General features: G+C 37.1%; 1 protein-coding gene across 1 annotated transcript in view; it reads left to right on the forward strand.

The window, feature by feature from the left end:
• Nucleotides 1-3,036: 3,036 nt before the first annotated feature.
• LOC107589083 (apoptosis-stimulating of p53 protein 1) overlaps nt 3,037-12,475 on the forward strand; it is a 54,128-nt gene continuing 44,689 nt past the window's right edge. Inside the window, exons 1-2 of the mRNA XM_016277414.1 lie at nt 3,037-3,240; nt 11,026-11,173. Coding sequence (XP_016132900.1) covers nt 3,100-3,240; nt 11,026-11,173 — 289 coding nt within the window. The 5' untranslated portion in view covers nt 3,037-3,099. The remainder of the gene's footprint in view (nt 3,241-11,025; nt 11,174-12,475) is intronic.

The following is a 12,475-nucleotide window of genomic DNA, read 5'->3' on the forward strand; positions in this document are numbered from 1 at the left end:
TTTGAATCTGGAAGGACTGAGGAGCTAGGTACTGTATGAGAGAGACAGTCCTCTTAAAACCTCTTGAAGAAAAACCTCCTACACTTGTTTTTAAAAAGCCTTTTTTTTTTTTTTTTAGGAGACTGCCTATGATTTATCAAGCACTTTCTCTAGAGAGGCTGACTTTCTTTTAGCCCTCATGAAACCTGTTTCCTCTTGCATAAAATTAAATCTCTTTTTTCTATGTTAAGATATGCACCAGACAATACACTTACGTTAATTACATAATTTAAAATAAAATAATTTATTTATTAATCTTAATTATTTAAGTATAATGAGGCCTACAAGCATGATTTAGACCTTATGGTGTAAGTAACTGTTTTCATGGAAGCACTTGGTATTTCAGCTTTGGGACAGAGCTGTCTTGGAGGAACATCATAATTTTAGTGAGTTTTTACTGGAACTGAAATCACAGTGTTTTCAGTGAGGGACTTATATAGTTACCCAGAGTCTCATAGCATTACGTCACTGATGTCAACAAACATCCAAGATTTTAGTCCACACAACCCTCTCCATAATGGGCTGATTACAGCACTCCATTTAGGTCTCAAATTACACAATTTTCTATGTAATATTTTTTGCAGTGAACATTGTAACTGTGATGTCATAGTGAGGGTCCCCACACAAAATAAGTATTTTAATGTAAGTTCTGCTGATTCAAATTTATAATCACAACTACAACATAAAGGGAAATGATCAACATTTATGATTTTATGGCATAATTTGCAGCCATATATCCTGTTCATGCCACCAGCGACATTGAATGCATGATGTCATGTCGTCATACATTATGCATTGTCCACTTTTTATTTTGAGGGGGCATTCAGATTACTGAACATTGTAAAGGTCATATTAAACATGCACATGCAGACATATGAATTTTTGAATAAACCTTAAAGGGGCCATAGAATGCATTGATACAATATTTTAAATTGTTCTCTGATGTCCCCAGAGTGTGTATGTGAAGTTTTTTTCTCAAAATACCCCACAGATAATTTTTTATAGCTTGTTGAAATTGCCACTTTTAGGGTATGAGCCAAAACGCGCTGTTTTTTGTGTTTGTCCCCTTTAAATGAAAATGAGCTGGTGCTCCCGCCTCCCTTTTCAGAAGAGTGCGGAGCTTCAAGAGCTCATGCTCGCGGGCATACCGTTGTTATTGTTTAACTGGTGGTGACTGTGTTACTGATCTTCACATTGCTTCCAAATGCAATTTTTAACTACCACATTCCTATTTACGATCATTCTGGTAGCATGTGAAGGCAGCATTAGTGAAAACGGGCATAGACAATGGTAGCTTTAGCAACATTAGCCTTACAGAGAGCCAAGAAGCTCTTTTGGAAGACAAAATATAAGGCGTGATGCTTACTTTGTCTGGAGTCTGGACGTTTGCGCACGAAGCGTTGGTAGCGATCCCTCTTTCAGAAGCAATCTTTGCACAACTCCAGTGCTGAGCTGACCCTCGTTTGTGAGGCAGTCCGGTGTAAAATGTTAGCACAAACGTATAGGACTTTTCCGTTTTTTCCCCCGGGACATTTCCTTCGAAAATGAAATTTAACCACCGTGTCCTCAGCGGTCTATGGAGACTCCTATGTTCGATGGTGCATCCCAACACACGACACTTTTAATGGCTTTTTGGTGCTGACATTGTACCTTCAGCAGCTACAGCAAGAAAACAGTAATGGCGGACCGCTGCTTCTCACTCAGGGCTGTGTATATGCTAATAGGGCAGAGAGCGTCACAAATGGGCGGGACTTCCCCCAAGTATGACGTCATAGTAGTGAGAAATCTGGAACTGCTAGTGTGGAGAGACTGTTTATGATTTATTGGGATTATAAAACAATGAGTGGGTGGATTTTTACCATTATAGGCTGGTTGTTTTCACACACTGCAGCCACACAACTGTGTTCAAACACCTCATAAAAGTGATTTTTGCATTCTATTAACCACCTTTAAGAGCGGATAGTTCTTGAAGGAGCAGTTCACCCAAAATGTAACATTTTGTCATTTACCCACCCTCATGTTGTTCCAAATTTTTATGAACACAAGAAGACATTTTGAAGAATGTTTTAACCATTTTTTGTCCATGCAATTAAAGTCAATGAAGTCCAAAAAACAATGAAAACTATTCCTTTAAAGCAGATTGAATGTAATTATATGCATTTCACCGAGTTATCTACCTGTATAAATATAAAGTTATGCCAATCTTATTAGGGTTTGTAACAATGTCTGTCTCTCGAGGGCTTCATATGGTATTTGAGTTTCACAGATTTTATTCTCAAAAGAGGATCATTCCAGGTAATAAAATCCACTTTAGCATGTATTTAAAATTGTCTGTCATTTCATTTCCATTATTTTTATCTTAATGGTTCAACTCTTCCATCTTTTCATGGCCTTTTAACATGGCAGCATCAATAATACATAAATACATCTTTTTCAAATTTGAGAGTAGAAGATTGTGTCGGTGTCGGTGCAGCACTGACCAATTTAAGTATGTTCATGAATTGTTGGTATTACATTTTCTTGCAGTATAAATGAGTCCTGCAAAAATGTTATAATTCACTTATACTTTATCAGATTGGGCAATTGTAATCTCAAAAACTCTCACATATTTTTATGTTAGTCAACCTGTTTAGTTTAATCATGGGATTATCAGTGTTCTGTGCTGTTTGGTTGATTTGTGACATCTCTCACACAGTTTTTACAGGTCATGATGATATCCTTGTCTGATATTTGTCCCATCCTTTACGGCATGCACCCATCAGCCGCCTCCGGTCTGGGGTGCAGCCATCCGCTTTCTCGAGGGAGCCTTATTCTGGAGGGGACCTGGTGGCGCACCCTTCACAATTCTGATGAGAGAAGAACCCTCCCTCCGTCGTCTTCCTCTGATTTCTCTTTTCTCTCACTCACACGCTCTCTTGCTCTCAGCAGTCACACAGCTAGCGTGACTACTGAAGACTTTTCACTGCAGGGAACCCTTGCCTGCTACTGTTGCTGAGTGGGTTTGAACAAGACTCATTCAAAGGATGTGTTTGCTATAACGCTACGAGTGATTCCTGCGACATGAAGAAGTTTGTGACTATTGTTCTTCGAGGCCTGGTCAGCTTGTCTATCAAACCTGGAGATAAAATCTGGAGCAAGGAGCATGCCTGGCAGTTGAAGAGAGAGGCCAGGAGAAGACGGACTGCATCTAAGTGGGGAAAGGTGATGCACATAGATGTCCTGCTTAGAGATGAGGGGGGTGGAGAGAGTTACTAACCTGTGCCTCTCAGATACGGCTGGACAGCAAAATCATTTGGGTGTTTTCATGAAATCTTCATCACAAGTAGTTCAGGTAGTAAGTCAGTCAGTGCTAGTAAAGTCTGTATTTTAATTTAGTGAGAAATTTGTTAATTCTTCTCAGAAGTGACGACCTTTATTAATCCAAAATTGTTGCTGACAGTATTGTATAGTACATATAGTACAGCCTTTCAGTGAGACTATAACTCTAATCATAAAAATGTAGTCTAGTTCTCCTGCCAAAAAGTAACCAATCTCTTGCATGGTTTCATACACTCTGTGCCAAGACAGTCATTGGTTTCTGTTCTCCATCTCTGTCTGCTGGGCTTTGTCATATTGCCCTTTATAGAATGGCTTTAGCATTATGGATCTGATTGGATATATTAAGATAGCAACAGGGGAGGGGAGTTGTGGGGCCTGCAAAGATTTGGGGGGTCTAGATGTTCTCATCTCTGCTGGCAGAATTGGTCATTATTCATTTTCATTGTTCAGATTAATCAAGTACGAGTTGACTGTCCGGACATCTGAATTATATATGCCCTCTTCCTATGCTGAAAGGAAGAATTCAGTTTTCCGAGTTAACATTTATTAAATTTTCAAGAGAATAAGATTGTGAACCGTGATGTGCAGGTTTTTTCGTTTCCGCTTTATTTGCTGGAGTGCTGCAGTGTTGTGATATTTTTGACCCGCTTGAGTATTTCAAGCGAAATCAGCTTTAGCATTCAACATTTGAAGACATTTTTTATGAGATTTGAAAGTAGGCTGGATACTTACTCGAGCAGATCTCTCCGTTACACAAATGCAAGAAGGTGGCTGGCGATAATGTTGCAGGGCTTGGTTCTTACAGATACTCTCAGATGAATGGTTTAGATGTTGCCTAGAGCTTAAAGGTTGATGTGCTATGCGTAGCTTTTTAATAAAATGATTATATTTAGTGGTTATGAAGGTCCATATTTATGTTTCTAACTAAAATAACCTGAAATGTACCTTGGTGCATCTTTCGTCGCATTTCTCTGATTTAAGGTTTTGGTCATTTGGTGCCACCAAGAGGATTTTTACATTTAGATGCTGCAAACTGATGCTTTTTTGGAAAAAAACAAAACCAAAACCTATTCCTTTAAAATGAAGCATGGTGTGTTGTGTGGCAAAACAATAGGTCGTAATTCTCTGACTGGGTATTAACACTTCTCCGGTTTCTATTGTGATGCACAAGCTTTTGATTCGTTAAGGAATCATTAATTGGTCATATTGGTCAAAGCTAGTATAATGTAACGCAACTAAACCGAAGAACTAAAGTTGTCCTTCATTCCAAATTAATAATGTTTGTTGTGTTCAGACCAAAAGTGGAGGGTATTCTAAAAATGTTTATGTCCCAGGTAAGTATAATTACTAGTGCAAAGTATATAATAGTACTAGTACTATTATTATAAATTAATAAATGCTCTTTATTCATTTAACTGACTTTAATTTGATGAGTCCGTTCAATACAGTGTTATTGTTATGCATTTCTCCCACACCTTTGGTTTCTAGCAGGCGAGGAGACTTTTCTCATAGACAGACATACAGCAGAAGAAAGGGAAGAGGAGGTATATCACTGTGACCTGCTCTGTAAAAGTTACCTTCTAAAACACCATTTATTCAGAATTTAGAGCAGACGTAATCCTGTAAAAGCAGTAAGAGATGGAGAAGTACACAACATTTTTTCCCCTCTGATGAAAAGCAGAAGGACAAAATGCTTGAACATTCTTTTGTGTGTCAGACAGTCACCAGCCAAAAACTGATGCTCTTCTTCACACTGACTGAGATGGGGATTTCTGCACCTCTGTTGATCTTACTTGGATAACAGATCCTATCACTTAGGATCCAACTCAACTGATTATTTTCACTAGAAAACCATATGAGACCATTTTTCTAATCATGATTTCAGTCCTTTTTTCAGGAATTTTCATATCTACATCTGTGGTCATATTCAAATTGGACATCTGTTCATTACTTCAAACTTGGCTGTATGAAGGTTTTCATACTTCTACCCTAGTCCTTCCTCATTCTGCCTGTTTTGTGCCCAGTATCCAGAAATTCAGATCCCTCTTCCATGTCTCTTTTTCACTTTTTACGCGTGTTAATTTTAAAGAATGTTTTTTAAATATGGTTAAATGTGTTCCATGCACTGTGAGTGCTGCACTATTGTCTGTATTTTACAGAATAAATATTTAATAGACAGTGGAACTGGGTATGTGTAGAAGAACATTGTAAATTCTGTGGAAATCTGATGTGTTTTATGTAGAATTCTGGGCTGCAGAGTTCTACCAAGCCTTCTTGTGTGTTTCTCTTGCCATAGCTTCCTGAATCCGATCCATTTCATCCAATAAAACTGACTCATTCCTTTCTAGAAACTACTTTAATTGTCTTCATCCTCATTACAAATTATGTTTTAAAACAAAACTTGATCTTAATGGCATTACTTTAGATCAGTAGAGTGTATAAATTAGTAGAGCAAACAATAAACCTCAGAACACTCATGATGAATGATGTGCGCATTTATTGTTTACTGAAATTCCTTTTGAGAATTTAACTCATTGGGACTTTATCTAGCACTCTGTGTGCGTAACTACCGCAGAAGTTGGCGGTGGTTGGTGCCAGTGCTCAGATAAACGTGTCATTCTGTTTGATGCAGTAACCGTGCGTATGCTGAATGCAAAAGTCGACCCAGCGTGTTTGTCTCTTGCACTGCTTGAGACCTTGACATAATGATAAACCTTACCTTATCTGTCAGGCATGGTGAATTTTTAAATAAGCTGAACAAAAGTGCGTTTCTCTCCCTCACACAAGCTTTTGTAATGCCAACTCATTGCATTCATTCTGATTCAGATCAAAAGATTGCGTTTGTTAGAATTTCTGGTCAATTTATTAAAGACATAAGCACATAAGCACCATTTGTTTGTGAATGACGCTAGTTTTGTTTTTATTGCATGCATTCAGTCAGGGAAATGCAATAGTCATGTATTTATTGTGTTTGTTCCATTTTGTGACAGTCATTTCACATTGAGCCAGACAACAGACTCCACTCAAATTAAATTTTTGTTGTGCTGTAGATTCAGCAGCAGCACAGCATATTCGCTGAGTAACGGTACAAGGAATCCTTGTTTAGACCAAGTTAGACATTTTCTTTGTAGATTTGTGGGTTAAATTGTTTTTTGTTAGTGTTTAAACCCACATAAAGTAGTAGTCCTGTTTGACTTTTTCTTTTGAACCTAGTATCCTTGTTCCCTGTTTGTGTGTGCAGTGTTTTAAATCTTCTCTGAGGGGCTTTCCTCAGGTTATCCAACTTTTCCGCAGGTCACTTGGACCCATTTGCACGAGTATTTTGTTCTCCCTGCAGTTTTAGTTTGCACCATTCTTTGTGCACGGCCTACATATTTCCATTCTAGTGTTGAGGCAAAAAAAAAATCCATTGTGTTTAAACCCACATAAAGTAGTAGTCCTGTTTGACTTTTTCTTTTGAACCTAGTATCCTTGTTCCCTGTTTGTGTGTGCAGTGTTTTAAATCTTCTCTGAGGGGCTTTCCTCAGGTTATCCAACTTTTCCGCAGGTCACTTGGACCCATTTGCACGAGTATTTTGTTCTCCCTGCAGTTTTAGTTTGCACCATTCTTTGTGCACGGCCTACATATTTCCATTCTAGTGTTGAGGCAAAAAAAAATCCATTGTTGCGTGAATACACAAAAGAGCCATTTTGGTGTTTCGAAAAAAAAACCTTGTGTGTGTGGCCTAAATATTTAAATATTTCGGTCCTAATGTTGCTCTACACAGAGTTCACTGAAACTGACCTGATCCAATTGTTGCTTTCAACTCTATGCACAAAAGAATGTCAATATTTTGTTTCTACTTTATAAACCTGTCAAATATTCTATTTGACAGGTTTGCTTCAGGACAAGAGCTCTTTCTTCTCCTACACACTTGTGTTTTGAACTGCCCTCCATTCAAGAGAAAATAATGTAGGATTGGCCTTTCTGGATGCTTTGGAGGAAGAGGGAATTTACATGGGTTTTGTAAGAATTGCATGTCTCAGACACACTTAGGGTATAAAGTTAGAGTATTCATTAGTGCACTAATACTGCTAGGAGTGTTCTTAACCCACCCAATTAGCTGTCGTTGAGACTAAATCAATAATTGCTATGTCCACAGTCCACACTTACTCCTGAGTCTCATCGTGATGTAGGCTATATTTGCATATTTGTGTGAGCCACAGAGCAATGCATGTTTTATTGCTCAGTAATTGAGGATTGATGGCTATGCTTGTTTTGGATTTTAGAGAAATTCGATTGAATGTTAAGTGATACTCTATTAGTTGACTTTGCAAATTCACCTTGACGAGTCAGTACACATGAAAAACATACTGATTTACTTCAGGCACTTTCATGTTTTAACGTTATTTATTTTTAAAATATTTTTTAAGACTTTTAGTCTGTATGAAGGTCATATTAATACAGTTCACAATTACTTAATTTTGTTTTGCTTTTCAAAAGTCTTAAGTTCACCAAGACTGCATTCATTCGATCAGAAATAGTCCAAAACAGTAATAATATGAAATAATTCTAAAATTATTAAAAATGAACTGTTCTATTATAATTTAAAAAAATAATTGTAATATGCTGAATGCAAAAGTCGACCCAGCGTGTTTGTCTCTTGCACTGCTTGAGACCTTGACATAATGATAAACCTTACCTTATCTGTCAGGCATGGTGAATTTTTAAATAAGCTGAACAAAAGTGCGTTTCTCTCCCTCACACAAGCTTTTGTAATGCCAACTCATTGCATTCATTCTGATTCAGATCAAAAGATTGCGTTTGTTAGAATTTCTGGTCAATTTATTAAAGACATAAGCACATAAGCACCATTTGTTTGTGAATCACGCTAGTTTTGTTTTTATTGCATGCATTCAGTTACCGCAGAAGTTGGCGGTGGTTGGTGCCAGTGCTCAGATAAACGTGTCATTCTGTTTGATGCAGTAACCGTGCGTATGCTGAATGCAAAAGTCGACCCAGCGTGTTTGTCTCTTGCACTGCTTGAGACCTTGACATAATGATAAACCTTACCTTATCTGTCAGGCATGGTGAATTTTTAAATAAGCTGAACAAAAGTGCGTTTCTCTCCCTCACACAAGCTTTTGTAATGCCAACTCATTGCTGACAGGTGTTTTCTACAGTGTTGTTTTTGCAGCACCTGCACCCTCTCTCTCTCCTATTGGTCCTTACTATATACTTCATATACTTCATACATATTTCTGTATATGTTTGTATATTTTTATTATTTAATTTTATTTTACAAACAAACTCTTTTGGGAACGGGAATCTTTAAATGTTGTTAAATATCTGGGCGGTGAGTAAGTCAGATATTAAATCATTAACCACTCAAATGAGTGAGTCATTCATTCATTCTGATTCAGATCAAAAGATTGCGTTTGTTAGAATTTCTGGTCAATTTATTAAAGACATAAGCACCATTTGTTTGTGAATCAGACGCTAGTTTTGTTTTTATTGCATGCATTCAGTCAGGGAAATGCAATAATATTTTTTAAGACTTTTAGTCTGTATGAAGGTCATATTAATACAGTTCACAATTACTTAATTTTGTTTTGCTTTTCAAAAGTCTTAAGTTCACCAAGACTGCATTCATTCGATCAGAAATAGTCCAAAACAGTAATAATATGAAATAATTCTAAAATTATTAAAAATGAACTGTTCTATTATAATTTAAAAAAATAATTGTAATAGCAAAGCTGAATTTTCAGCAGTTATTACTCCAGTCTTCAGTGTCACATGATCCTTCAGAAAGAATTCTAATATGCTGATTTGGTGCACAAGACACATTTACTTTTAAGATCATCCGTTTAAATAGGTCATTCTGCTTGGTGACGTTTGTTGGGGGGTTTTCCCCAGTATCTTTTAAATACAAAGTGCAAAACATCATTTATTTGAATTAGAAATCTTTTGTAACATTGTTTTAATAATGTTTTCTGTTTCTAAATGATCTGAAAACAGTCAACTTGACAACTTAGTGTGTGAAAATTCTTTATAAAATAATTTAAGTACTATATCTTACATGTGACTTGTGAAGAAAATGAAAAGACAAGGTAAATATAATATGTGAGCAGAATATTTGTGGTGTTTTTAAGCTGTAAATATTTGTCAAATTATGCTAAATGTACGAATGTGTATATTTAGGATACATGCTAGCTATCTAAAAAAAAATTAGCCTTGACTAGATTGACAGATTATTTCCATTACAGAGTGTTATTAAAAACACTGCATCATTTGAGATGTGATGGAAATGGTACCTGACTTGATAACCAGTAATATATTACTTATATTAAACTTTTTCAAACACACTTTACGACCTCAGGGCCAAAAGCACCCATAGCTGAAAAACACCCATTTATCAAGTTGTCTTGGACATACTTGCTTTTCTCTTAAGATTCAGCACCACACAAAGGTCAGGCTTACTTCTCATTTGTAATTATGGCAGGTAATGTGATACTTTAGACTTATATAACACATAAAGGTTTCCCCAGCCACGTAATCTTGATGCCCTTTTGTCTATCTTGAGAAATGTCACGTGTGTCACACTGGCCGTATCACAGTCCTCCGTTGTGACCGGTTGAGATGATTTTGTGATGGTTGATGTAATGAATCTGTCTTCTACTCTCTGCCAAGCTGCACAGTGACACATTTCATGAAGTGTCCTTTTGTTAGTCCATACTCATAATATATCAAGGATAAAAAGCCACTGTTTGGAATAGTGTGTTTGTTTAAATACTTGCATGAAAGTGGCAGTGCAGTACTGTATAGCAGACATTAGACGATCATGCTCTCCTCTTCTCATTAGGGAGGTAATATTTACATCACCCCTCTTCTTGATCTTCCCCTCTGCCTTTCTCGTGCTCGCGCTCTCCATTTTGCATCAAACCATCCATCTCTCCTCTGTCACACTGCACTTAGAGCAGCACTAACCAGCTCACCACACCTGTCAGTCACTATCAATCTGACAGGCCCAGGCTCCTCCCTCTATCAGAGTGAATTATAGCTGAGGGGAGGGGCTAGAAATCTCATCAACAACCATAATGTGTTGTATAGTTGTGCTATATCTTCCTGTATGCAACAACTTAAGATGTAAAGCTCTTAAAAGCAATGTTTTAAATGTAGACACACTGCATGATGTAAATATTTAAATATTTCGGTCCTAATGTTGCTCTACACAGAGTTCACTGAAACTGACCTGATCCAATTGTTGCTTTCAACTCTATGCACAAAAGAATGTCAATATTTTGTTTCTACTTTATAAACCTGTCAAATATTCTATTTGACAGGTTTGCTTCAGGACAAGAGCTCTTTCTTCTCCTACACACTTGTGTTTTGAACTGCCCTCCATTCAAGAGAAAATAATGTAGGATTGGCCTTTCTGGATGCTTTGGAGGAAGAGGGAATTTACATGGGTTTTGTAAGAATTGCATGTCTCAGACACACTTAGGGTATAAAGTTAGAGTATTCATTAATAACTAGGGCTAAATAGCAAATTAATCCATGACTAATGTTGTTTGAGTTGTTTTTGAGCAATGACACTGCCCCCCAGTGTTTTTATAGGTGAGTGGGAATGCCTGCTTTTCAGTCTTTGGTATGAAATATTAAAAATATTCTCTCTTTTTGTCTCCCAGATGATTTTAACGGTGTATTTGAGTGATGGGGAGCAGGCGCTGACAGAGGTGCCCATCACTCCAGAGACGACGTGTCGTGATGTGGTGGAATTCTGTAAGGAGCCAGGAGAAAGCGGCTGCCACCTGGCCGAGGTTTGGCATGGAAATGGTGAGTGTCGCCATTGCAAAAATGCTTGTAACCCCATCCCTCTCATCCTTATCCGTTTATAACAAGTGAACACCGTAATTGTAGGTAATGACTGTTGCAGGATATGAATTAGTCTTTCATTGACTACAGTTCTTAATCTAAAAAGTGAAAAATATTGACAAGGTGAAAGCACTCAGCTTTAATTGAAATCATTTGTACAGACTCCAATATCCTCTGATTTTCTCACCTTCCCACCCTGGCTGTTTCTTTCAGTAAAAAACATTCAGTGCTTTTATTCTTTCAAAGACACTCACGATCAGTATTTTTTAAAGAATCTGACTGCAAAGAAAAACACGCTCACTTAGTCCTTTCAGACATAACCGCTACTTCTGTTCTGACAAATGGGTCCATTTTTTCCCTTCATTTTTCTATTTCCCTTGATGATAGTGATTTGTACAAACAGCTGTGTGCCAGTAATGTTATCTTTGCTCAGGGAGCCTCCTTTCAAAAGGCCTTCCATCAGCACTGTGTCCTTTCATCTTGAAGTGCATCTGTCATTGAAATTCTGATGAGCCCAGTTATTTTACAGCAGGTGATGGATTGCACAAGATTCATCATTAGTGTCTGGTTACTAAGTGGATATTTTGCCTCACCAAATCTTTTATTGTGGTGCTCAGCAGTTCAGGCTTTTCTATGAGACTCTCAAAATAATTATTTTAGAATATCAGTAATTATTGATAATTAATATTTATTTAGAGTACTTAATTGATCATTAAAACATTCACTTCTTCATTGAGCTTTTCATCCAAAAATCATAATTCAGTCATTAATTACTCACCCTCATGCCATTCCAAATCTGTTCACCTCAGTCCACACAACCAAAGCTTTGATGCTTCAAAAAGTTAATAAATAGATTGTAAAAGTAATCCATATGGCAAACGGAAACTCAACCTCATTGGTTGTCACGGGTCAATCAAGTATGGCTGAGTTTCCATTTACCATATTTGATGTGCTCTATCTATGTGAATAAAAGCCTAAATTAAATCTGTTTATCAATAAAGCAATCGTGTATCTTCAGAAAACTTTGATTTAACTGCTCTATTCATATGTATTACTTTTACAATGTCTTTATGAAATATTTTGATGCGTCTTAAGTTTTGGTTACATGGCCTAGTAAGCATCCACCTAGCAACCACCTTAGCAGCTATTTTGGAACAACCACCCACAACATCATAGCATCATGGCTGTGACTGTGAAACCTAGTTATATAAAGTTCCTAAAGTTCCAGTCCATATAGTCTGATTGTCAAACTTTTTTTTTTTT

This window comes from Sinocyclocheilus grahami, unplaced genomic scaffold (genome assembly GCF_001515645.1).
Source record: "Sinocyclocheilus grahami isolate Dianchi unplaced genomic scaffold, SAMN03320097.WGS_v1.1 scaffold111.1, whole genome shotgun sequence".
NCBI lineage: Eukaryota > Metazoa > Chordata > Actinopteri > Cypriniformes > Cyprinidae > Sinocyclocheilus > Sinocyclocheilus grahami.